This window comes from Fistularia commersonii, chromosome 30 (genome assembly GCF_037954325.1).
Source record: "Fistularia commersonii isolate RoL2024-O1a breed Wild chromosome 30, RoL_Fcom_v1.0, whole genome shotgun sequence".
NCBI lineage: Eukaryota > Metazoa > Chordata > Actinopteri > Syngnathiformes > Fistulariidae > Fistularia > Fistularia commersonii.
This window is the reverse complement of record NC_141313.1, coordinates 7113828-7138308: the sequence shown is the minus strand read 5'-3', so window position 1 is coordinate 7138308 and position 24481 is coordinate 7113828. Positions and strand designations below refer to the sequence as shown.

General features: G+C 39.1%; 2 protein-coding genes across 4 annotated transcripts; both read left to right on the top strand.

Moving 5' to 3' along the window:
- The first annotated feature begins 16 nt into the window (after positions 1–16).
- On the top strand, positions 17–14622 carry LOC147216280 (uncharacterized). Of its 2 annotated transcripts, XM_086178104.1 has the most exons (26): positions 17–304; positions 398–537; positions 874–993; positions 1103–1160; positions 1269–1313; positions 1410–1466; positions 2379–2533; positions 4877–4981; positions 5066–5114; positions 5198–5278; positions 5542–6051; positions 6825–6892; positions 7630–7738; positions 8006–8677; positions 8808–8929; positions 9017–9130; positions 10077–10134; positions 10413–10550; positions 11579–11881; positions 11953–12027; positions 12117–12256; positions 12349–12480; positions 12816–12873; positions 12962–13063; positions 13162–13229; positions 13834–14622. In XM_086178104.1, exons 2-25 carry the CDS (start codon positions 406–408, stop codon positions 13209–13211), a joined length of 3453 nt encoding a protein of 1150 aa, XP_086034230.1. In that variant the 5' UTR covers positions 17–304; positions 398–405; the 3' UTR covers positions 13212–13229; positions 13834–14622. The 2 variants fall into 2 exon arrangements, with proteins under 2 accessions (XP_086034230.1, XP_086034231.1); XM_086178105.1 differs by lacking the exon at positions 17–304 and having other exon boundaries at positions 393–537; positions 8045–8677.
- Positions 14623–16043: 1421 nt separating this feature from the next.
- On the top strand, positions 16044–24424 carry LOC147216279 (regulation of nuclear pre-mRNA domain-containing protein 1A-like). Of its 2 annotated transcripts, none has more exons than XM_086178261.1 (7): positions 16044–16434; positions 18868–18997; positions 19697–19803; positions 20931–21025; positions 21185–21311; positions 22010–22185; positions 23557–24424. In XM_086178261.1, exons 1-7 carry the CDS (start codon positions 16284–16286, stop codon positions 23653–23655), a joined length of 885 nt encoding a protein of 294 aa, XP_086034387.1. In that variant the 5' UTR covers positions 16044–16283; the 3' UTR covers positions 23656–24424. The 2 variants fall into 2 exon arrangements, with proteins under 2 accessions (XP_086034387.1, XP_086034388.1); XM_086178262.1 differs by lacking the exon at positions 23557–24424 and adding an exon at positions 22283–22591.
- Positions 24425–24481: the final 57 nt, after the last annotated feature.

The following is a 24481-nucleotide window of genomic DNA, read 5'->3' as shown; positions in this document are numbered from 1 at the left end:
CGGTGGTCCTAGTTCATTTTGTTTTTTTGGATGTATTTTAAAATCCCTGTTCATAGAATTTCTCAAACATTTTTCAATGAATTAATGGCATATTTCTGTCTATCATGGACTAAGCCTAAATTATCTTATTAAAAAGATGCCCCGCTGTTTAACAGTTATATCTCTCTTTTGTCAAATGAGAAGCTTAAACGTTCAAATTTCTTTTCATTTTCAAATTCTTTCCTGTTAGTGCAGTGCTTGCAATCAAATCTAGGACACTTTGTACGCCTGCAAGAGATTTTAAAGACTAAACCGCCAGTTCCTGGTGAGCTGATAGCCTTTCATAATTTTAATTGATGTGGCCATTGCTTGACATTAAGTTACTTGACAAATAAATAGTCTTTTTTTTTTTTTAAAGGTACAGCCATGATTGTGGTTTGTCTCTCGTCTCACGCCCAGAGTAGACCTATCTGTTTGTGTTTTGCGTGTCAGGAAGCTTTTCCTGAGCCACTTCTCAGAATGCACATGGAATCCCTGAAACATGTCATAAACGCATTGGTGAGCTTCCTTATTTTGTAATGTGACTGAAATGGATCAATACAAACTACTTACATTTTTTTGCTCAATAATCTGAATAATCCAGAGGTACTAAATTGTTATTTGCACAATCTCTTTTATGTATATATCTAAAATTAATGACTTTTATTTAGTGACTGGCAGTTGTTTTTGTAATTGTCCCATGATGAGGACATCATTGCTTTTAAATACCTGTGGTTCCCGGAGCAGATCAATCATGCCACTGTGCCCCACGTATTGATTTCAATACCTTAGTTTTCATTGGTTTTGATGAAGGTGTTTCAGTACTTAACAACCAGCTTTCCCCTTCATTTGTAGCTATACTGGAATCCCTGGCTTTTGCCTTTTGGCTGGCACGACCAGTTGGACATTGATAACCTGAGGTCAGTGATGAGTGAAGAGGAAAAGAAGAGAGGACAAAATAAGATTTTTCTGAAGGTAAAATGCTGATTGAGTGACTGTTTATTCCTATACTGGTAACATTCTCTTTTTTAATTTTGAGATGAGACAGAGGTCATGGTTTGTTTTTTGATTTTTCTTTTCTTAGATACTGGATGTCCCACACTGGATTTTTGATAGTTTATGTTCCACAAGTTACAGAACTGGTATGTATCCTGTAATCAATCAATCAAAACTAGTTAGGTAAACTTTTCACTGACTATTTTGTGAGCTGCGACATGAAATGTTCGCCTAACTCTTGACACTGTTTGCAGTGATAGCTGTACTGGAATTTCATAACCACCTCCTACGTCGTGGCGGTCAGTGGTTTAAAGTATTGCCTCTTTGTTATCCTTAAACTCTGTACCTTAAGTATTTTTACATGAATTGTGTCTGTGGTTTGTTGTCCTGGGTAGTTCCACCTCGTGAAACCTACAGCAAACTCGAAGAAAATGAGCGATTTCCTCTGCTTGGTAAGTAGCCAGAATAAGAAAATGTTGTACTATGAAACAAGTCATTTTTAAAATGGCTTAGTTTCTCAGATATCAACAGTTACTTGTCTGAAAGCCCATTTTGGAAGACTTCAAAAACTGAGAAGGGATTGAATGTTTCTTATACTGAAGAAAAAACAAAGCAAAAAGGCACCTTATTCTAAATATATGGCATTTCCACTAAATGTTATATTTTATCAGCGTACGCATGTTTCTTTTCCAGAAACACATTTTTGAGACAGGGCAAAGTGAAAGCATGTGTTAATGTTGCCAAAGTTGTCCCAGCCCGTCAGACACTAAGGGACCGAAACGATGAAGCATTTCAAAAACAATTCAGTGACTTCCTGCCAAAGAAGTCATTGGTGTGTCATGGCACAAGCTCAAAGTGATCTCTCCTTCATGAATGTTACTCAACATTTATAAGTGATATTTGAAGACAGCAGGCAGTCTCACGCCATCATGAATTTCTCCTGTGTCACAGTTTTTGCTAATTTTGAAAGCTGAAAATCAACTAAAAATGTTTTTTAGTAAATCTCCAGGAGTGTCTGTTGACTAAAAACTCGACTAACAACTGCATTTAAAGTTGATGAGTTACGTTTCTTCATGAAACGCATGACTGATTCTGGGTTTCAGTTTATAGATTAGTTGTGTTCTAAAATTCGCCGGATCCCTATGAACATTTGTAAGTGCACGTTTTCGATGGTGAAATAACCAGATCCATTGAGGATCATTGTCTCAAAACATATTTGTTGACCAACTGGTGATCCCCAGCCCATCTTCAGTTTAAGACAAAGAAGATCATATCTGACCAACTGAAAGGATTTTGATTAGAAAAGCACAGTGAAGCATATTCTCTCTGAACGATTCTGACTTTTCTTTAACTTATCATCCTAGGTAGACAGTTTCTGGTCTCCTTTGACGAATGCGTCAGACACGATCAGTCATCAGAATATAGACTTGGATTTCTGTGTTTACTCTGCAAGACAAAGTTGAAACACAATGACTATTGTGCACATGTCTTCAGCTGGAAACATGTTACAGAATTTCTGGTGAGTGCTTTTATTAACTCATGTCAAGGGGTATCGACTTCAGATTTGTGAATATACTGTAAATTTTGATAGCAAAGCCTAAAGTCAATATCAATGTTGCTGTACAATGCATGTTTTTTGGCTTCTACTCACCTTTTTACAAACTCAGTAGGAGAAATCAAGCACGCTTATGGGTTGGCAACAGCAGTGGACCGAGGTATAATGTCTTTCCAGTGGTCTGTAGGTCTGATCCTCCGTTATTTTTAAAACCCCAGTTTCTCTGTAACCAATTAAGAAGACTTGTTGAAATGTGACACACACCTTCATTTCAGAATAAACTGTCGAAAGTGCAGAAATTTGGTTTGGGCTTAACAATGGGGAAAATCAAGCCTTGTTTTTTTTCGTGTGTGTGTGTGTAAGTCCTGCAAATAATTCCCATCTGTCACATTTCAAATATCTAATTTAAATCGCAAAATCAAGGAATAATCTTATTAATCATTAAAATCACATCGTCCTACGGGGACCTTCTCTCCAAAAGTCTGTAAAAACCCAACATTTTTTGAGAGAAAAAAAAGACTTTCTCTGACTTTCTGTGAATACTCTCATTCTGTACAAAAAAAGGGAAGGAAGTCTGAGAAGATCTTGTGCCAAAATTTCTTGATGGGGCCCGAAGGAAACACATTACAGTTATGTTGCAAAGACCAGGTCTTTATTGTGTCCGTAATCCTTGCATTAATGTGTCCCTTACGTTTTTGATTTAGGTTAAACTGCTATTTCAGTTACATGAACGTTTGACGTTGAACGATAACAGAAATGTGGGTAATAATGCGTGTGATCAGGAGGTTTGCAGAAGTTAATCTGCTTTTTCAGTTGGATGCGAACTACAGCAGTGGGCCCTCCTCATCCTCTCAGTCCAAGGCTAGGGTCCAGATCTCCTGGCCGATGGTGGATGAAGCCTTTTGTATCCAAGGTTAGGTCGTATATGGGGAGTGGAGAGAAACAGAGACAGAGGCTGTGTCTACTTGTCTTCCAGCAGGACTCTGATTTATTGGTTATAGTGAGTCTCTTTCATACAAAGGAATAAACAAGAGAATACAGGCATGAGAAATACATGTTGCACACAAAACAGGTGGCGAAACAGATAAGAATGATGTAGGAAATAGTACCTATCAGCAAAGCCATTGCAGAACTGTGAGAGTAGTATGTTTGTCTAAGCAGGTTCCTTTGGGGTAGGATAAACTTTTACCCATCCACTGAATTGGCACACTATTATCAGTAAATACTTTCTCTTCCTTGTGCTGCCATGTAAGTGAAGCCTTTTGTAAAATCTGGAATGGTTCAGTTGGTTGTGGCAAATGGTCACCATGTTACCGCCATGTTCTTGAATGGGGACTGCTGCGGTTGTGAGCCCATTTTCAGTGACTTATAGCTGGGATGGCAGTTCATGTTCTGGCAGACCCAATGTTGGAGCTTTGGTGAGGGCTTGCTTCAGAGGTTGGAAACCTTTTGTCACCTTGTCAGTCCAGTTGATCATGAGATTTTTGCAGGCAGGACATAGAATGCGGTCAGATTATGAACAGTCTGGCATCCATTGGCGGCAATAGTTGACCATACCCAGGAAAGACATAATTCCTTTCCCTCTTAAGGCTTTTGGCGTTATGTAATAGCTGTTACACGCTCAGATTGCAGACTTCTGGTGCCATGTGACATTATGAATCCTAGATACCTCTCTTCTGGCGCACACCATTGTAGCTTGTCCAGGCTAGCCCAAAGTCCTACATCTGCTAGGTGGCTTAAGAGAGCAGTTGATGCTCCTTCACATACGGTTTCGAGTCCTCTCCTTACAGAAGATCAAAATATTGTATAAGCGTGGCTCCCCCTGGTGGTTTACAATCAGATAATACCTGTCGTACCATCCATGCTAAATACTTGCAGCGCGATCAATGTAGCCCTGTTGAAGATAACATTCTGTATCAGCAATAGTTAGCATTTTCACTGAATGACCTTTAATTTATTTTGTTAATTTTGAGACGTTCATTTTGTGGTTTATTAATTGCAGTTTAAATCAGCATAATGGTTTTGGAAAGTAATCGTATTGTTAATTTACTTTGAAATGGCTCTAATTCTTTAATGTGAAATAAAAAAAAAAAATCATATTTCCGCAGAGTGTGCTAGCTTAGGGTAACCATAATTCCTGCTGTTTATTTTCATTATGTCAGTCCCATCTATTGTCTAGTATTTCTATTCTCTCTTGGTCAAGAAATTACATTAACACGCGTAATTATAACATGCATGCAGTCGAAAAGGTGATTAAAAATGAGGCAAGTTAATGATTACTTGTATCTCTTATGTTTGTCAATAAAGGAGGCTTTCCATCCAGACTCTCTAAAAGGAAACCCTGCCACCACAGAGACATTATTGGACTTGGCAAAACAGGCCGCACAAATTCATTCTATTGCAAGTATACAGGTAATATTTATATATCATTATGTTCTTGGACCACCTTCTTTCTTGAGTTTTACCATCTTGATTGATTATTTTCTGTATTCAAAGGATATCCGCTTGCCAAAGCCCATTGTGAATCCTTACACCTATGCAAAAGGTGAATTGGTTGTAATGCAGTTAATGCTACATTTTGTGAAAAAATCATCTTTAATTACACTATTTCTACCTGTTTTGTCCCAGCAATATTTATCCTAGATAATGCAAAGCGGAGAGAGAAAAAAGGACCGCTTACACCTCTAATTACAAGGAAAGCTAAATTAGGTAAGGCATGCAAGAATTTAACTTGAATTTTTTGCTGTTTCTAAAGTATTTCTAATATACATTGGGCTGGCTTTGAAACCACAGTATTCTGAAATGACCCTTGCACCATTAAAAAGTACATAACTTGCAAATATGATAAAGTTTGAGAATAGAGTTGACTTGTTTCTCAATATACTGTTGTATATTATTAAACAACATATATTGTTGCCTTCTGGTTATTATGCATCTGATCTGATCAAATGCATCACCATGGGTGTTTTCAGTCCCCAGATGTGTTCCGAAAGAGGTAAAAAAGGACCATATAAACAGCAGCAAGAAAATCACTGAGTGTGAAAGTGGCAAAACTCCCACCAAAGCACCTGTTTCACAAAGTGAGGTTAACACTGAGCAGAAACAAAATGGATCTTCACAACCTCATTCACAGGGGAGGAATGATGTTAAGAATTCAACAAGCGCAATAGAGAAGCCATCTGGGCCAACAAAGGCAGAGGCCCTCAAAATCTGTCAGACCTTACTGAATGCCAATGGAGAACAGACCAGCAACAGTGCCAATGATGAGCACACGGGGTGTAAAAGAAAGAAACTGAGGAACAAGTCTCCTAATTTGGAGGACAGCCTTCCTGATGAAAATTTCCACAAAAGACCAAGACTTATCTCCAGTGACAAGGCAGTTTGTGAAGAACCCGAAAAAATGCCAAATAGTTGCCACAAAAAGGTGAAACTGGAGGAAGGGGAAAGTTCTGAATCAAGGAAGATAACAGTTACTGAAAAAGGCATGTAAATACAACATTTATAGTTTTCTCAATGTGTCTGTAGAACTGTTCCAGTCTGTCTATGGCTCCCTCCAGTGACACCCAGAGCCTGGTCAGCTCCAATTTCAGCATCCCTCTACCAATATATTCACTATCCCTCCTCTGTATGTGGCCCAACCATCTCTGTCTGGCAGCACTGACCTCTCCAAAACATCTAACATGTGCTGTTCCTCGGATATACTCATTCCTGATGCTATCCATCTGGGTCACTCCCAAAGAGAACCTTAGCATCTTCATCTCTGTGACCTCTAGCTCTGCCTCCTGTCTTTTCGTCACTGTAACTGTTTCGAGGCAATACAGCATTACTGGTCTCACCACTGTCTTGTACGCCTTTCTTTTCATTCTGGCTAATAGGTCTTCTATGGCATAGTACCCCTGGCACTTTTCTCCCCTACTCTCAGTCCCAGACTCTTGCCTTTCCTCTTCTCTCTGCTTCCGATCATGCTTCCTCCTCTCCTTCTTTGACTTAATGCCACTAATTAGTCCTTATGCCCCTGTTACATTACTTGTTTTTCTGTGGCAGTGTCTTCTGTGGCGAAAGGAAAAGCATCATATTGGTAGTTTAATTTGATGCCATTATTAGAATCTTTTAAAAGTAGAGGAGTTTGGATCATGAATGTCCTCTGTTTGCATTCTCCTGAGCCTATTAAATAGACTTTTTCAAATGAAATATTGACACACTTGTCATGGCATATAATAATAATAATAATTATCATTATTATTATGTCTTTTAGGTAAAGTAGTCCCTGAAAAAGATGTCAACAGCCACATATCCGAAAATAAACATCAAAATCATCCGATGGTGAGTGTGTATATATAAATATGTAAGAAAAGTGTTCTTACCCTACCTATGCTAAATCACTGTAGGGCCAGGAACAAGGGAAACGCATGTGTTGATCCAATATGCCTTTCCTTCTTGGCTTTATGCTTAATGACTTGAGTCTTTAATTTCAAATGTTTATAGAGGTGCCTGAATACTGTATTGGTCTATTGTTAGAAGTACCTGATGTACGTCACATGCTGTGATGAATCTGAGCTCATAATAATACATGTGAATTCAACTCCTGCTCAGTGTAATTTGTTCTTTGACAGAAATCAACAAATGTGCAGACGTTAATTGTAAACCACTAACGTTAATTCTCAGCGTTCAACATAAGCTCGATCTTGAGAAGGACAAATCAAATTACTGCATTTCATTGTAGGATTAGAAATTGTGTGTGTTTGTATTGACAGAGACAAAAACAGTATTTAAACATACCATGTGTTTCCTTTATATCAATATGTAATAAAAAATGACTTTTCCCATGAATTGAATGTACACAATGGGTATTACATGTATAAAATGTTAAAGATCATTATACTCAGCTGTGCTGTCCTTGGATTCAAGCAAGTAGCTGTAATGTTTTAAGTCGGTGAAAATTACAATAATTATGCCTTGAAAGTGGTTTTAAATTGATTGGTCAACAATTGTTTTAATCTGAATTTCATTTGGCGCTAGTAACTCGGAAGGTTACTAATTATGGTTGTTTGATCTTAAAGGTGGTTAAGATGGAGACTGATGCTGATTCAGGAGCTGAAGTACAACTGATATCAATGTCAGAAGTTACCGGAAGCATACCCAAAACAGCTGATGTCATCCCTGGATCAAGTAAGTATGCCATACAAGTGCCTGAGACTGCAAAAAACATTTACAGCTCGGTGAAACCATAAGGTAATAGCCAAGACCTATCAGCCCCTAAAACTGAGACAAACACAGCTCTCTGCTATCCTGCTTATACTGGAATGAAGTACAAAGCTGAAATCCCTTCAAGTACAACTGTAACACAGATAAACAACACAACCGGGTCCCAAAGACCAATAATTGCAGCGACTTTAAACTCCAAGTTAATAGTTGCCATGTCTGGTTCCTCTTCAGCCACTGCGACATTGATTGAAACTGTTCCTGCATTTACAGCCACTGCCTCCAAGTGTGCTGCAACCAAAAGCAAACCGAAAGAAGCTGGTGCTAGCTTAATGGACACATTTTCAACTGAGACTACGAGCAACATTTTCAGTTCAGTCAACCACAAAACCCTTGTTCCTACTGCTGCGTCCGTCACTGATTTGGCAGCACCCCTCTCCAGCTGTGCTTCAGTAGCCTGTAAATCTGAAGCACCTGATCTGGCCTCTACATCTGGGGAGACCATCCCAAACACATGTTCGTACACAGAATCGTCAAAACCACTGGAAACCAAAACCAGAGCGGCACCGTCTCCCCACCCAGAATCCAAAGCCACTCTTGAAGCCATCCATGAAACTAAAGCAGCCCCCAAAGATTCATCGAAATGTGCTGCAGTATCTCAGACATTAGTCCCATCTGTTGCTTCAACGCCAATGGAATGTCAAATGAATGCCAAGACCATAAATATTCAGAATTCAGCAGGCCCAGAAGCTAAAGTTGAAACAAGTATCCACCTGAGTAACATGCTTGCTGAGATTCATATGTCAGCAATAAGGGATGCCCAGCGTGAATCTAAGAATCCCTCTACAAAGCCAGTAGCTGCGACAGTGCCAAAGAACCAGCCAACTGTACAGGGTCATCTAGTAGGTGAGTATCAATATTATTCCTTTGGAAAGAATATCGAGAGCCTATCTGTGAATTTCTTTCTTTTTTTTTTTTTTTAGGATTCAGTCCAACACTTTATATACATAACAGCATATTTGTCTGAACTTTACAGGTATGAGCCAACTGATTAGAGTCTGTTGTGAAGGAATGGAGCAGGTGTACTGTCTACTATGTTGTGTGAAATTGAAAGGGACCGGTCACCTGATGAGATCTATCCATCAGTATAATTACTTGGTACATCCTTCTTATGCTACCTGAATATGTCATCGTTTAATTAAGAGTCCAATGAAAATCATTACATTTCTGCTCTGTCCAAACAAGAAATTCAAGTTTCCTGAGATGGAGGTTAATCCTGTGGAGTTGAACAGCAAGTTGGTGAAGATCGTAGCCCACCTTGCTGAGGTTGAGAAACAAATTGGATTGCAGAAGCCCAAGGTGACCTGTCAGGCTTTTCATGATGCTACTTTATTCATTGACTTTGTTTTGAAGAAGCTGAAATTACCACCAGTTTCTGTTATTGGCCCTGCTTTATGCCAGTAACCTGTGCAGTACCTGTTTACATCCTGTGCAATACTTTAACAGTTATCAATTCCTATTTTTATCTCAACTGTCACAGAAGCCAGTTTGTACTGTCTAGCACAGTTTGCAACGTCTTTTCTTTTGCACTGTCTTGTCAAGATATCGAACACGGTCTTGTGGAATTTCATCTGGTGTGTATACTAGTAGAGCTCATTGTTTGTACTGAAAAGGAGAAGCTTTCCAATCTCATTGTACATTCAGTAAATGACAATAAAAGGGCCCTCTACTCTATTTGTCCATGCGGCATCAAAGAGCGTCTTATTACATGACACTCTCAGATTGACAGTATCAAGGAATGTGTCTCCTGACATGAGCCCAGGAGACTGTGCACTTCATTATCTCCAATGCACTTGCTGATTCAGCTGAGTTTATATACAGTATGGACTGAATATTTCATGCAAACACATGCAAATCACAACCACTGTGGGAAACAAAACTTGGCTGAGCCTGGGCTTAACCTTACACTGATAAATTTGTCTGAAATGTCCTATTGGAGACTTTAAGTAGGGAAAATTGCATTTCATAATTTTACACTGTATATCCTGATGCAGAGCTTAATCTGGTAATAGTCCTGGGACCTTCAAAGTACTGTGCATCATACTCAATTGCCCACGTCAGTCAAACCGGTTAATTTATTCAGTATAATCCACCTGCCCTTCACTGCATTTTGTTTAGGACTGAGTGTAGGATACAGAGGTATGTGTGTTGGTGTGTATGTGGCCATATTGTAAGGGGGGTAGTGAACTGTCGATGTGCTTTTTTACAATTATTTTGGTTACACTTCAATGTTTGTTTTCACCAGATGATTAGACTGAATCGAAATATGTATGATGAGGTGGCTGCTCTTCCTGACAACATGGGTAAATAAAATGTCTCATTATCAATTTTATTGCCGAAATATGGTATTATAGGAGAAGGACCTTTGCCGTTTTTTGACCCTTTTGCCATATTAGCCTCAGACTACAGGCTTTTAATGAAAAGACCATTTGGAATAAATTTGCAAAACCGTAACGTGGCATCCTACTCTATCTGTCAATATATACATAATTTTGCAACATGGCATTAAAAAACAACTTTGCAATTTTCATGGGATTTGTCATAATAATGCTATCATCTCTCCCTCTCTCTCTCTAATCAGCTGTGCAGCAGCTGAAAGTGGTCGTGCAGGGAGACTCCCATGTACAGATCCCCTCCACTTATTATATTGCAGAGGCTTCGCAACAGCAAATTACAAGTCCTGAAATCAGCCAACGCAACACTTCAAACCCAGAGGATGGTAGTCATTTTTAATCAATTCAATGAAGTCAATCTGTCAGACCTAATCTTTAGCAGAAGGGTCAAAAGTCAGCTGGAGTTGATTTCACCGTCAACTCTGTTTTTCCACAGCTCAGCGGATGTTGAAAAATCGGAAATGATAAACAAAGTCAGGGAGGGAGGAATCAATGGACTTACTTGACATTTCAGGGGATTTCAGGTCCCTTGGGATACAACTGCTTTACAATAGTAAAGCAATTACTATTTGCTTTACTATTTTGCTATTTGCTTTACTATTGTAGAGCAGTTATCAGCATTGAACACATGAACAAAGCAGCAAGAGTAGGATGAGTATTCATGAAGCTTAATAAGATTTCCTGAAGACAATGTGACAGATCCATCAAACCTCTACAATACTTTATGTGTATTTCTGTTTGAGTTCTACCAAAGTCTATGCTTGACTGTGTTGGATTTGATGACACTTGTTTTCTTTCTCCCACATGAATTTCTTTGGGAGGCTCTGAGCTCTAACCACGACTGAAGTCAAGCTTATAGGATAGCTTGGAACATCTCCCTCTGTTCAGGAATATAGGGATGTAAATGTCACAAAATTAGATGACAGCGCTTTATACCATTCAGATTTGACTAGATCCCCAAAGTATTTTATTTAGATAACCAATTCATTAAAATAGTTTTGCTGGTCTGTTCAGTCACCCAACAGGTGAATGCTGGACTTGATAAGGACAAGGCTAAAGTTCAAGAACCAACACCCAGTTAATACCAAACATTGTAGTTCAACCACTTATCTGTAACAATTATCATTGCCATTGCATAAAGGAAATTAAAGACAGATCTTTGATTTCTTCATATTTCAATCAACTTCTTTTTTGGATTTATTCTGTCCTGGATGCAAGTGATTTTACTTATTTATTTTCCTCCCAACTTTGTTGTCTAGGTGGCCGTCTTTCTCCATTTTCTTTAATTTATGCATTTCATATGGTCTTCTCTGCTTTTCATCTTTGAACATAAATACACCTCTGATTAATACAGGTCAACCTGCCACTCACTCTCCATCCAAAGAGACAAGTGTCCTAATGCCTGAGACTGACCAGGAAACACCGGAGTGTAGACAGCAGCTGATTACAGAACTTGAGGGAAAAGAAACTTTGAATCTGAAGGACCCTCAGAGAAAGTCACCTTCAGTAGTAATTGGTCATGACCTGCACAATACTGCTGCTTCAGTGAGAACAGAACAGCAGAACACATCAGTGCCCAGCCAGAAATCAGAATCCTCACCAGAGGACTCAGTTTTGAGACCTGGACATCATGCTGCACTACCAAAGTATTTAAGAGGTGTGTTTTAGGCATTTACAGTGGGTTGTCTGTTGTCTAAGCTTATTTGATATTATCCTTGGTTTTCATAGGGAAAAGAACGATGGAGAGAAGTCATTTGTACTCATACTTGACGGTGATTGGAATGAGGACGGAGTCCATTATAGGTGGGTGTGGCCATTTTCAACCATCACTTCCATAGCGTGTGAAACATCAAAAAGGCAAAATAATGCTAAAAGTTATGCATTCTAATCAGGTCTGTCATCTTTGTGGGAGATTCGAGGGACATTTCTAAATTCACGGTCACTATATTTGTGTGAAAGTTGCAATGAGATGTTCTTCATCTGTGAAATCTGCCAACACATGGTCACAGAGCTGCACCAGATCAAATACATGGTGAGTGTATTACGTCTTCCTGCATCAAAAACAGTATATCAAATTTCCATGTTGTAATACCTCCTCAAATATATGTATGTTTTATGTGTCAGCGGAAGGAGTTCCCTGTGTTTATGAAAATTTGGAACCATGATGATATTTCCACGGAAAACAAAATTGAGCTTTCAAAAGCGGTTACCCAGAATTTATCAGCCTATGGATTTTTCAAGAAGATGGATGCAAAGGTATAGTCTAAAGTGCATGTGTCATACATGTCATCACTTGGAGTATGAATGACATGTTTCATCAAGATATAAGTTTCAAGATCATTGACAATTATATGGCATTTGCCAATATCACTTCCTGCCCATAAGCCTCTCTGAAAGAGGACATGAAGTTAGTTGGTGTGACAGAAGAGGATGCAGAGGAGGGGTTTAGATGGAGGCAGATGATTCACTGTGGTGACCCCTGAATGGGACAGCCAAAAGGAAAAGAAGAGGGTCATTAGCAGTTTTACAGTGTCCCTCATTTGGATTAAATATTACAGAGCCATCTATGTTTGTGTTCCTTCTTTTCAAAGGTAATACATCTTGAAAAGGAGTCATACGACTATGTTCTGAGTGCTTCGATCAGTGAAGGTAACTAACACTTGATTTGCAAAATTAGAGTTTTTGGTATGTATGAGTCGACAATAATGTCTGTCAACCAACTCCTTTCCTTTCAAAGCTCTAAACTTTTTAAAACTTTTCACGGAAAATGAAACACTGAATATCCCCTGGCCCTTTGATTCGCCACAACAAAAGATTGTGCCTCCAGTACACTCACAAGGTAATTGTTTCTCATATTACACATAGAGGGCATAGCAGATGAACTAAAGTGACATAGTGGAAGAGCGAGTAACAAAGTTCCTTTTTTCTGTTGAACAGGCCAGCAGAGCGAAGATCAGAATGACACCACACACAAGGATCTCAACTAGACAGGAGCATTGGAAATGGTACTAGTTGTGATATTTGGCCAGAGGTTGTCCTTTATCTAGGGTAATATCCTAGATTGTTGTCCAGGGCAGGCAGGCAATGCTCCAGGGCAGGCAAAAACATCAAGTATGAATACTAGTGATGTGATACAGTAAACTCAAAATATGATGCAATAGATGACATCAGACTCGAGGTTTAGTCCGCATTATCTTAAATTTTGTTTTTGATAGCAAACTGAAATTGTATTTTTCATTTTTTCCTTTTGTTTGGATGTGACAATTCAGAAACCATTTTGGTTTCATGGAGCTTCATAGTTGTCTTTTCAGGTTGAGTATGAGATGTAATTCAAAATATGTTTCCTAACTTATGGTGGTCAGTTAGAGCCTGACCCATGTTTGGGTGAAGTCATGGGTCCTTGAGCAATATTTTCAGTTACATTTGAGAAAAATTCAAACACCTAAAGAGAATCCTGAGGACAATATACAATACGTAGACCCCTTTCCCTTGTACATCACCCAAAACAATTACTTCAGTTGTGTTAAGATATTTCTGCTCTTTATGGTGGAAAAAATTATCTATTGTTACTTACTGTCTCATTGTTCTCTTTTCCATTTGTCTTTGAAGCAATAGAAACCAGGGGACTCTTGTTGGAAGATGCTGCGTCCGTCCCTAGCAGCAGTGATGCAAACAGCACCACTGGGTTCTTAGCAACAAACCTTTACCTCATAAACACTGCCTTAGGTTGAGGACGGAGATTGAACATTGCCCCTGAATCTACGCGTTCAGTTGTTGATCTTAATGCTGTCCAAACACTGGTTCTTGTTTCAAGACTGGAAGAGACCAGCTGTTGAGGTCTGCCAACCCTGCAGGGACCTCTGCTGGAATGGATCTTTCCTGATAAGAAAGGAAGGAAAGACTAAATAAATCCTTTAAATAAAGCTTCAAATAATGCAATATTTTCTAACAGTTTCACTGGAAATGTTTCCCATAGCGCAGTGACAATATTGGATTGAAGGTCTTTGGAGACTAGAGATAAAATTTCAGAAAACATAGCTGGTGTTGCTAACCCCAGCAATTTACAACCCAGGGGAATCAGTGATCCTGGAACCAGCCCAGTTAATGCATTGACAAATCCAAACCCGGGTCAGGTACTTCAGGCTCGAGGGAACATGGGGTGTAGCAGTTTCAGTATTGCATTCAAGCCATGGAAGGAAACCTATCATGTCCCCCAAACCAGCACCTTGTAGAGGATTATGAAAAAAAAAAAAAAGTTTCCATATGACAGTTATGATTTAGGATTCAGATTCATGATATTCTCAGTTGACATGATAATGTGATGCGATTACAGTTTTGGGTTGTTAGCTGTGTAATTCTCATTCTCTTACGCTGGCCTACAAGGATTTTTGATTTCGAGCCAACTGCAAGCATGAAAATTAAAAAATGTATATATGTATTCTGAAGCGAGACTTCCACACACACCTCACAACCTAGGTAATGCATCATTGAATGGAACCCTCCCTGGGACAACTTGTCAACACCCCGTAAAACTCACTTCCCCCTCCTGCTTTCACTAACCTGAAGGATCACACTTTGCCTCACGACAAGGATGAGACCACTGAGCAGGAGGATATTGCAGGGGCCCATGGTCTCAAAACTAGAGAAAGAAGCCTCCTTGCCACAAGGCCATATTTCTGATGTCAGATTTTTGCAGAACGTCTTTAAAACACAAGCAGATGGACAGCCTTCTTAAACTTACCTCACTGAGAACTCTGCTCATTAGAATTGCAGAATCCTTCGACTTGTGCTGATTTTCCCTTGGGAAAAAAACTAAAAAATTATGTTGGTTTATGACCCCTTAATGAGGTAGAAATCTTTTGGTTTTTATTTAGCTCAGTGAACCCGAGAATCAACCGGGTCTGTTTGCAGTAATGCCTTTAGGATCGTTCTTTATTATTCATTGACACTGCCGTGTAGTAAGAACAGACACCCAAATATTTGCCAAAACTGGAACATAGATTTCAAACTAATCCGTTGTGCAAGTGAGATATTTGGTGTTCCTTTTCAACACAGAGGTGATGTGAGCTATGTGCCTATTAATGCAGCTTTTGAATTCGAGCGCTCAATTTATTTGTTCAATTTCTCATACACCTGCTTTTTGCCAAATTGGACCCCTGTTACAGGCGCTGCTCCCTGACAGGTAAGACAATTGCAGCGACATCTAGTGGCATTCCTATTTAATTTCACAGTAATTGTCTTCCTCGCGATTTTTACATACTGAAACAAATGTCTTCTAAATTTCGTTGCAGAGCACAATTTAAAAAGTATACTGACCCACGCAGTTCAAATTCAGAAGATCAGTGATGCATTGTGCACATCTTAAAAACTTGTAAGTGGGTGAGAATGGATCACAAGCAATGCTGTTGCTTTTTATGGGAAGAACGATATCATACAGTTTTGTCTCGAGCACAGACATCTAAACTGTGTACGTAATGTGATGAAATTAGCTCAGAGTATTGGTATGCGTGAGATATTTTTATCGTCATTTGAGCTGACGTATCTCATAATAGCATCTCCAACATTCATGTGATTTTAAAAACGTGCTGTCTCTGTAAGACTACTTGTTTCTATTTGTAAGTTTTAAGTCCTCTTTTTGGAAACGTCTGAAAATGCATCGAATATGTCTCCGTAAGAATCTATTTGAATTTTTTAAGTCATCTATTTTTGGAAACGGTTGAAAATGCGTCAAATTTGTCTGGGAAATACAACGCCTAGATCGCCGCCGTGTGTAATGTGGCGTCTCGGGAGGGAAATCTCTATTTTCCTATGGACTTGAACGTTGCACTAAGGCCATACGGAAGCGCCTCTTGCAGGCTGCACCAAAGCAAGCTAGCCAGGACAACGTGTTAGCATAAATAAACGAGTGTTTTAACAACAACCTATTACCTTTCAGACGGATCTAACGCTGTAATTTGTATGGATAAAGCTTTCAGCAACGCAGGCTAATTAGTAAATATTTTGGGAGATATCGTAAAGCTGTCTCTCCCGGTGCCTCGTAATACTCTTATCTCGACGAGATGTCAGCTTTCTCGGAGGCAGCTTTAGAAAAAAAACTATCCGAGCTTAGCAACTCCCAGCAAAGTGTACAGACGTTGTCGTTGTGGCTTATTCATCATAGAAAACACTCGAAGACCATTGTCAATGTTTGGTTCAACGAACTGAAAAAAGGTAAGAAGCATGTAGGATAGCCAGGTTGTTAACACGTTACCACAAGTTACGAAAACTGTAAACAAACGTCTTCGGGTCACAAACCGGTTGTAGCTAGCGTGTGCCTTTTTAAGTCGTATAGCACGTAAATGTGTCTAATGTATATGGGCGTTATCAACACCGCCAACTAGCTACCTAATAAACACTTTAAAAGGCTTTCACTATCAATGCTCAAGTCTTGTTAGCATCAATCCACGCTGCCAGGAGGCTGTTTGTTTATTTGCGGTGCTAATGCAAAGGAAGTTTTGTGTCTGTTTGTTGTGCAAAACTTAAACAATAACGTTAGCCCTTTCAAACGCGTTCAATAGTCCATTCCTCGTTTATTCCCGTTTAAAAAGTCTTTCAAAATGCTAGTCATTCGTAACGCCCATTGTTTGTGTTCGACGATTGTTCCGAAAGTTGTGCTATGATGCTGTTTTTGATTGCTTCAGGTTTTATGTGTGTTATCTCGTTGTGTGTTGTAAAAACACATTAATACCTATCCAGTGATTTCAAAACTCATGGTGTAACCCCATGTAAAACACTTGCACAAGAGTAACGCTGCTTTGGGTCTGTTGAATTTTGAGATAAGCCCCTCTTGAACCATAGTTCTTTGAGCCTCAGTGCTATTTCCAGCCATGGCAGACCACAAGACAACAGCAATGTGGTCAGAAACACAATTGAAATAAGTATACTACAGCTGCACAATCTGTCAATAGTCGGGTTTCCAGTGCATGATTTGTATGCTGATAGTAATTGTATCTTCCCGTTTTTGCTTTTGCAGAAGCATCAGCATTACTGGAAATCCTCCAGAAATTCAGCAGATATACATATTTAATAATATGAATAATGTTTAATATAATATAGATATTCACTTTACTGCAATATGTAGGCTGAGCATCTCTCATTTTATGAGTTCTGTATTTTTCATGAGCCCCCATGATGATGGGAGATGATTTGTGCCCTCCTCGTTTGTTTTTTTGAAACCAAAGAAATGATTAACATTTGATGATTTGTCTTACCGGTAGGTGCAAAAATCTTTATGAAAGAGTTAAATCTGCATTTTGAAGAATTTTCAATAATGCCATTAATTATGCTTGATTCACTTGCTTAAATCAGTTAATTCACATTGAAAAGAGATTCAAAGTATGTCATTGACACAGAAAATGAGAACCTGTCACTGGGCTTTTGGGAACCATGGTGTGGGTTTCTGAACATGTGTCCTCACCCTCCCCATCCTAATAATTAGACCTCAACATTGCACACAGGGAATATAGGTTATGTTAAGTAGGTTACAACCACTTGAAACAGGCGTGAGTTAAGTGCTGCTGAAAATCAACAAACCCTGTAAAGTTGTGCCTTTGTCCGTCGCTGTTTACCTTCCAACTAGAAGGGTGCCATGATCTTAACAAGGGGCTCAAAAGCACCCTTTGACTGTGTAATGTAAAACAAACACACCACGACATGCACATGTGGACAGTTGCTGTTTGGTTAAGGGAATTAAGACGACAGACCCTGAATAGCTGAAAGAAGTAGATCCCTGGTATACCAAGGTCATTCTGAATCACAGCATCGCTAATTTAAGGATGCATTTTTGTGCGTGACCTTGGTGTAATAATCAATTTGATTGTTGAGATTTGATTTTTCTTTAAAATGTTTCTGAAATGCTGCATTCAATATTCTTCCATCAGCATTGCTCTGATAGAAACCTGAGACGGCATCATTTCAATAATGAGACATTTGCAAACCAATGACCAAGCGGTCATGAAGGGTGACTCCTAAGGTTGTTATTTTTTGACACTCTTAAGACTACAGGGTTCAAAATAATATGATATTGTGAGATGGTGATCAGCAAGCATCAAAAAGAATAAGTATATACAAATGCTGGACTGTGAATACTTTTTCCTGTACCAGAAAACTGATACGAGCAGACTTTTCCTCGAGGATCCAAGTCAACAACCTTGATGAGACCTCCAATTCGATTGATTTTTTTAGAAATTTTTTTGTGAATGGTTTCATTGCAGTTATGATGATCACTGGAGCCATATGCTTGGCACAGTTTGAGGTGGGACTGATCCAAAAGTGATATGGGTGTATCCATCGGTTCTAGGTTGTGACCCTGTCAGGTATTACATAATACTGGAGAAAATATGAAAAAAACACGCAGGTTTGTATAAAGAAGAGACAAATTGTGTCAATGCCTTGGCCATTAGGATCTTTGTAGTTACAATACAACAATATTATCTGTGATCCACAGAAAATCTTGTATGTATGTTTTGGCTTTAGATGGGGAAAATTACATCAGTTCATTTGAGGTTCAAATATTGTTTTTATATTGCATCATGCAATCATTATGATGCTCAACTCAAAGGTTAGTCTTCGTAACTGTACCTTTGTATTTGTGTTTTCATGCAGCTCAGGTATCACGCAAGCTGACCTTCCTTTACTTAGCCAATGACGTTATCCAAAACAGCAAGAAGAAAGGACCTGAGTTCACCCAGGACTTTGCACCTATCATTGTTGATGCCTTCAAACATGTTCACAGGTCATTTTTCCCATGTTTATTATGTCATATGTCAATATGTCCATATGCAGAATTGATTTTTCTCTCACTAATATATATCTGTTTGACACAACTTATCCAATCCTTATCCAAAACAAGGATTATACAAATTTGGCACTGTAGCTATGACTGTATATGTAATATCTGTATTCTTTTACAACTTTAATTTTTTTGTGAACACTGCATAAGATTGAGTCACTCAATTAATATAGAACATTTCACATTCTTGATCAAGTAACCAGTCTAGGGATATATTGCCTCATTTTTCTCTATTCTGGCACTTTTTGCACGTTTGTTTCTCCCACATAAAGATTTCAAAGGGAAGTTTTAAATGTCATAGTTAATGATTAATGCAAATTGCTACAAACTTATTTTTATTTGCATGTTCTCAAGAACCTCAACATACATTGTTTTGACAGTTACAGAGATGTTATTAAAAGTAGATGTTACTTTTTGATTTCTGCATTGTTCAGTCTCCATAGAATTAAATTAATTTCCCCTTCATTTGTGGATACAGTCTTTCCTATTAACCTATATCTCCTAATCTTTTTTATCACACAAAGCATATTCTATTTGGTCTGTGTTTTAATATAAACAGCTCGTGAGAATCAAAGACAATCCAATGCAAAGGTGTCACTGACATCTGTGTGAATAATGACTGATCTTCCTCCCGCTTTGTAGAGAGGGTGAAGAAGGCTGTAAGAAGCAGTTGGGCCGTGTTCTGTCCATCTGGCAGGAGCGAGCTGTTTACGAGAACAACCTACTGGAACAGCTTTCACAAGTCCTGTGTAAGTTCAGTCAAAATATTACCCTGCATGGACTTCCTGATTGAAATCAGGTGTTCAGCATTGATGCGATGGCCCAGTCCTTCTGAGAAGGGATAATTAATATTTTATACTTTAATAATCCCTCGCGGGGAAATTCCTTCTCTGCACTTAACCCATCATGGATGAACCATGAGCAGTTGGCTGCCGTCTATCAGCACCAGGGTAGCAGTTAGGGGTTCAGTGTCTTGCTCAACAACACTGCAACACCCTAGGAGGAGCTGGGAATCAAACCAGGAATGTCCCGTTCGAAGGATGATTGCTATACCTCCAGCACCATGCCGTCCCGAAATGCAGGGATAGTTTATATTCCAGATACTATGCAAATCACAATATGACACATTTTAAGTTCAGTTAAATATTGTAGATACTAACCAAAATCTAGCCGTAGCCACTGCATGCATGTCTGGTCCTCCAAGTGAGGGCCAGCAGTCTTGCCGATGTTGTGTTGACACAGACTTGGAGTATCCCAACAACTCAAATGAGTTTCTCTGAAGCAAGCGGCGGCCATTTGTTCCCATGTGGTAAATAGCCAGTTTATAAACACGGACTGCTGTATCTTAATTGACACATCTCTGCAGATGCAAGTCACAGTAGCAGCCATGGTTTCTGCCATCCAACATCATGATTCTGTATCGTAAGATGTCCTGCAGGCAATAGGCTGTTGCTGTAGTTTCCGTAATTATCTGGAAACCGCCGTTGCTTTGCGTCTCTCATTGGTGCAGTTTCTTCTCTCTTATGCTTCATTTGTTACTTTTAATACCTCAACCAAGTTTACATGAATAAACTAAACCCTTGCTTACTTTAGGTACAAAGCCTTTGCCCTTTTAAGCTGTCATTGTCCTTGTCTGTTTTGCCCGCAACCAGGTGTAATTGAAGAAAATGACACATCACAAAAAAATTATCTGAAAAGCTGCCAAATAAATGATGGAGAATGATTATGAAATGAAGACATTCTAATCTCACAAAATGTAGTTTACATATTGCACGATCTTAATAAAGGGGTTAAATTTTGACCCTTCATTGTTGGAGGAGTACACTACTCGCTTGTGTGGCACTTTTTGACTGCAACCTTATCTCATAAATTCTAGATGGAGAGAAGAAGCCTAAGAAAAGGTCATATGAGGAGATCCAACCAGATGATGAGGACTTTGCCTCCCAGAGCTCCCCAGCAGAGCCCCCACAGGTCCTGGCCCATACAAATAGTGCAGCCGTGAATAGATAGCTTTAATGAAATATCGCTTGAAAACACAATGAGGTTGTTTCATGACATGTTTTCCATAATACCTTCTTTTATTGTTTTACTCATCCGTCCACATCCCTTACCTCCATTTCTCTCCAACAGACAGCAGAGTTAATCCGAGCTCTGCAGGAGCTGGAGAATGCAGCTTCAGGCGATTCAGTGCTGCGTCAGCGCATCTCTGCCCTTCCTGCTGAGGTGCAGGACACATCACTGCTTCATAGGATCACAGGTGGGCGGCAGGAGGCAAAGATCATGATGTATTTTCAAACAGCTTTGATGTTATTTTGATTGTTCAGTGACTTCCTAATGACTGATACAGCGCTCCTCTCCCGAGCTCCTATTGCTACACTGTATAATTTTAGCTGACTGAGCATAAAACTCATAGAAGCAGAGCAGAGCTGCGTTCAGGTACTAGGAATTCGTTTTAACCCTATTTATTGAACAGTAGACGGCAACTATGGAGGAAGCTGAAAATGGCCAAAGGACCTTTAACAAACCTGAGTGCAGCTTCCAGTGGCACTGTTAAGTGGTAACAAGACGAGTGTCGCATCCCAGATGTGAATGTGAACGACGAATGTGGTCACGGGCTTGCATGTCAAACAGGCTGCCCCCTTGAGAACATATTTGAATAGATAAAGGTCTAAAAAATAGCTTTAGTGTTTGTTATAATGTCTTAAATGTGAGCGATCCAATGGATGGACAAAAAAAAAAACTAGAAGACGACCCAAGTCACAAATGCCTTACATGTAGTGTGTGCACTGTAGAGTAATTTTGTAGGGGATTCTTGAAAATATTTCACTTTGCTGTTCTGTAAAGACCTTTTTTCCCCTCGCTCTTTGAATGCAGCACAGGTTGTTTGCCAAAACCTTTCAAACTGGACATACTAAGTATGGTGCCCTGGGGCCTCTCTACTTTGATTTTCTTTAGATAAGGAATCGGGAGAGCGGCTTTCCCGGCTGGTAGAGGAAGCCTGCATGCTGCTGGCTGACTACAGCGGTCGTTTGGCAGCGGAGATAGATGACAGAAGGCAACTCACACGCACTCTCATGGTCTTCCTGCAAAGCCAGAAGGACGGCCTGGCCCAGAATGAGCAGAAACTAGAAGTGCGTAAATCTTTTTTTTTCCCTCCCATTCACTTTGTCTTCTCTGCCTCACACTTCAGTCATTAACAATGTTTAATACCGGCTATTTTTTCTGCAGAGTGGCAGTCCGCTAGTACAAACTACAAATACCACATTATATGTTCGAACAGAATGATTAACAATTAGGAAAAAAAAAAATCATATGGGAGGTTTTCCCATTTCTCTGTTTTCTAATTTGGCACTCACCTCAATGTAAGTATGTACCAAAAACTTAACTCCCAAGTCCAGGAATGATGTCTTTGTGTGGCTACCATAACTGTCCGGCCTCTTTCCACAGGATCCAGAGAGGAGAAACACTTTCAAATGTGTATCTTCGCACGGTCACATTTCTTTTGGAATAAAAAAAAAATTGAAATAAAAAAGGATCTTGTGAGTGCTTTTCTTTTGCTGTAAAGTGTGCAGCCCTTGGTGACATACAAATTGTAACTTTCAAGATAATCTTCACCAAAAGCCTGTAACATAGTTGTCAAATCAATGCACTACACTTCTTGTGTTTTTTCAGATGAAAAAAACTCTACATTTATACATCTTTAAGGCTTTGTTATTTCTCACTTTGATTAAAATTGTTAGCATGAATTCCAGTTTTAGCTTTGTGATTTTCTTCCAATGGCAGGCTGAGTTGTGTGTTATGGCATCATGTTAGCTGTATTCACCAGCTGTTTGACATTCAAAGTAACACAAAACCTATGATAATTCATATTTCTGACCTAAGTGAAATATCTGTATGATTTGGAAAAAGAAAACCCTTTATTTCACATCTTTCTGAGTACATTTTACCCATTCCTTTTAACCTATCCAGCAAGTGTGTAAAATACATCCAAATACACTTCATGTGTACGTTCAAAATCAAATGACAGATCTTAGCATGATCATCATTTGTGATCGGTTTCGATAATGAGTAATTATCAATAGGGTTTAAAATACGCTTTGTGCAAAATAAATTTTCAGTGGAGATAGCGTTTAAGAAAGAGTGATTAAAAAATTTATTAAATGCACCTTGTGGGAAATGAACCATTAAAATACACTATGCATTCACGCCATGTTGTTTTCTTTTCAGTTTAATGAAAAGGGACGATGCAAAATATGTGATTGGGTCGGATAACCACTCTTGTGTTAATTAGTTTCATTGATCATTTACAGATTTTGTCATGTAATGTGGTCTTGTTTTTAATTTTTGCAAATACGTGATCTCACAATCTTTGCAGACGTCTATTTACATAAAGTTCACCACATTTTTTTTTTTTATTTTGTTTTTTGTCTATCAAGGCTAAAAGCTGAACTTGAAGATCTATGATCTCTGATGGACCTTTTTTTTGTGGTGGACTTTTTCAGGAATATAAACGCAAACTGGCGCGTGTCACCCAGGTCCGGAAAGAGCTGCGGTCCCGTTTGAACAATCTCCCCGGAGGACTCTACAATTCTTCTAACTGACATTTTACCAGCCGCCCCAAGGCCTGACCCTCCTGCTCCACACACCTACGAACCTGTTCCTAGATCTTAAACTAACAGTGACATTGCCATAGTCCTCTTCATTTTGGAAAGTGATTGTGTTCTGACGCTTATTCATTTATCCACAAGGCTTTTACTATGAAATGTCATTGGTTCACAGTAGTCTTGTGTTTTGGCCCCTGCTCCTTTAACCCTCTGACTCAAAAGTGGTTAGGATTCTGCTGGTGTGATATTTTTGTAATTGTAACTTCAGATGATACACCACAGTATACTCCCATTGTGTGATATCTCAAAAGAATTTGCAGTATTTTGGAACACCGCAGCATTTTGTTTACGTATGTGCATATGTCCTGGGACTTTGTTTTCAATCTTATCTCCTCTTATTTGTTTTATGCTGTGTGGTGCATAAGTATGCACGTATATCTGTGAGTTCTATCAATAAGTCCTTATTAATGTTGTCAAAGCTGGGGAGACGTATCTTTGCAAAAACAGGTAATTGCGAATCGATATATTTTTAAATTGTTAGCCAGCCCTAAAATGTGTTGACATATGCGAAGGGATCAATTTCGGTCCAGTTCGAGTCCATAAAGTTGCTTCATAATTTTAACCTGAAGTCTATTTAATGCCACACAGATGCCTCACACAGCTTGACAAGTGTCCCAGTTTCCAAAGCCAGACCCACAGCTGATTTTTTTTTTTTTGTACATAGAAAGCCAATTCTAATGACCATAAATAAACAATATGTACAAAATCTTAGGCTCCATTATTAAATAAAACGATTGCAATTCGACTCCTGGCCGGCAGGGGG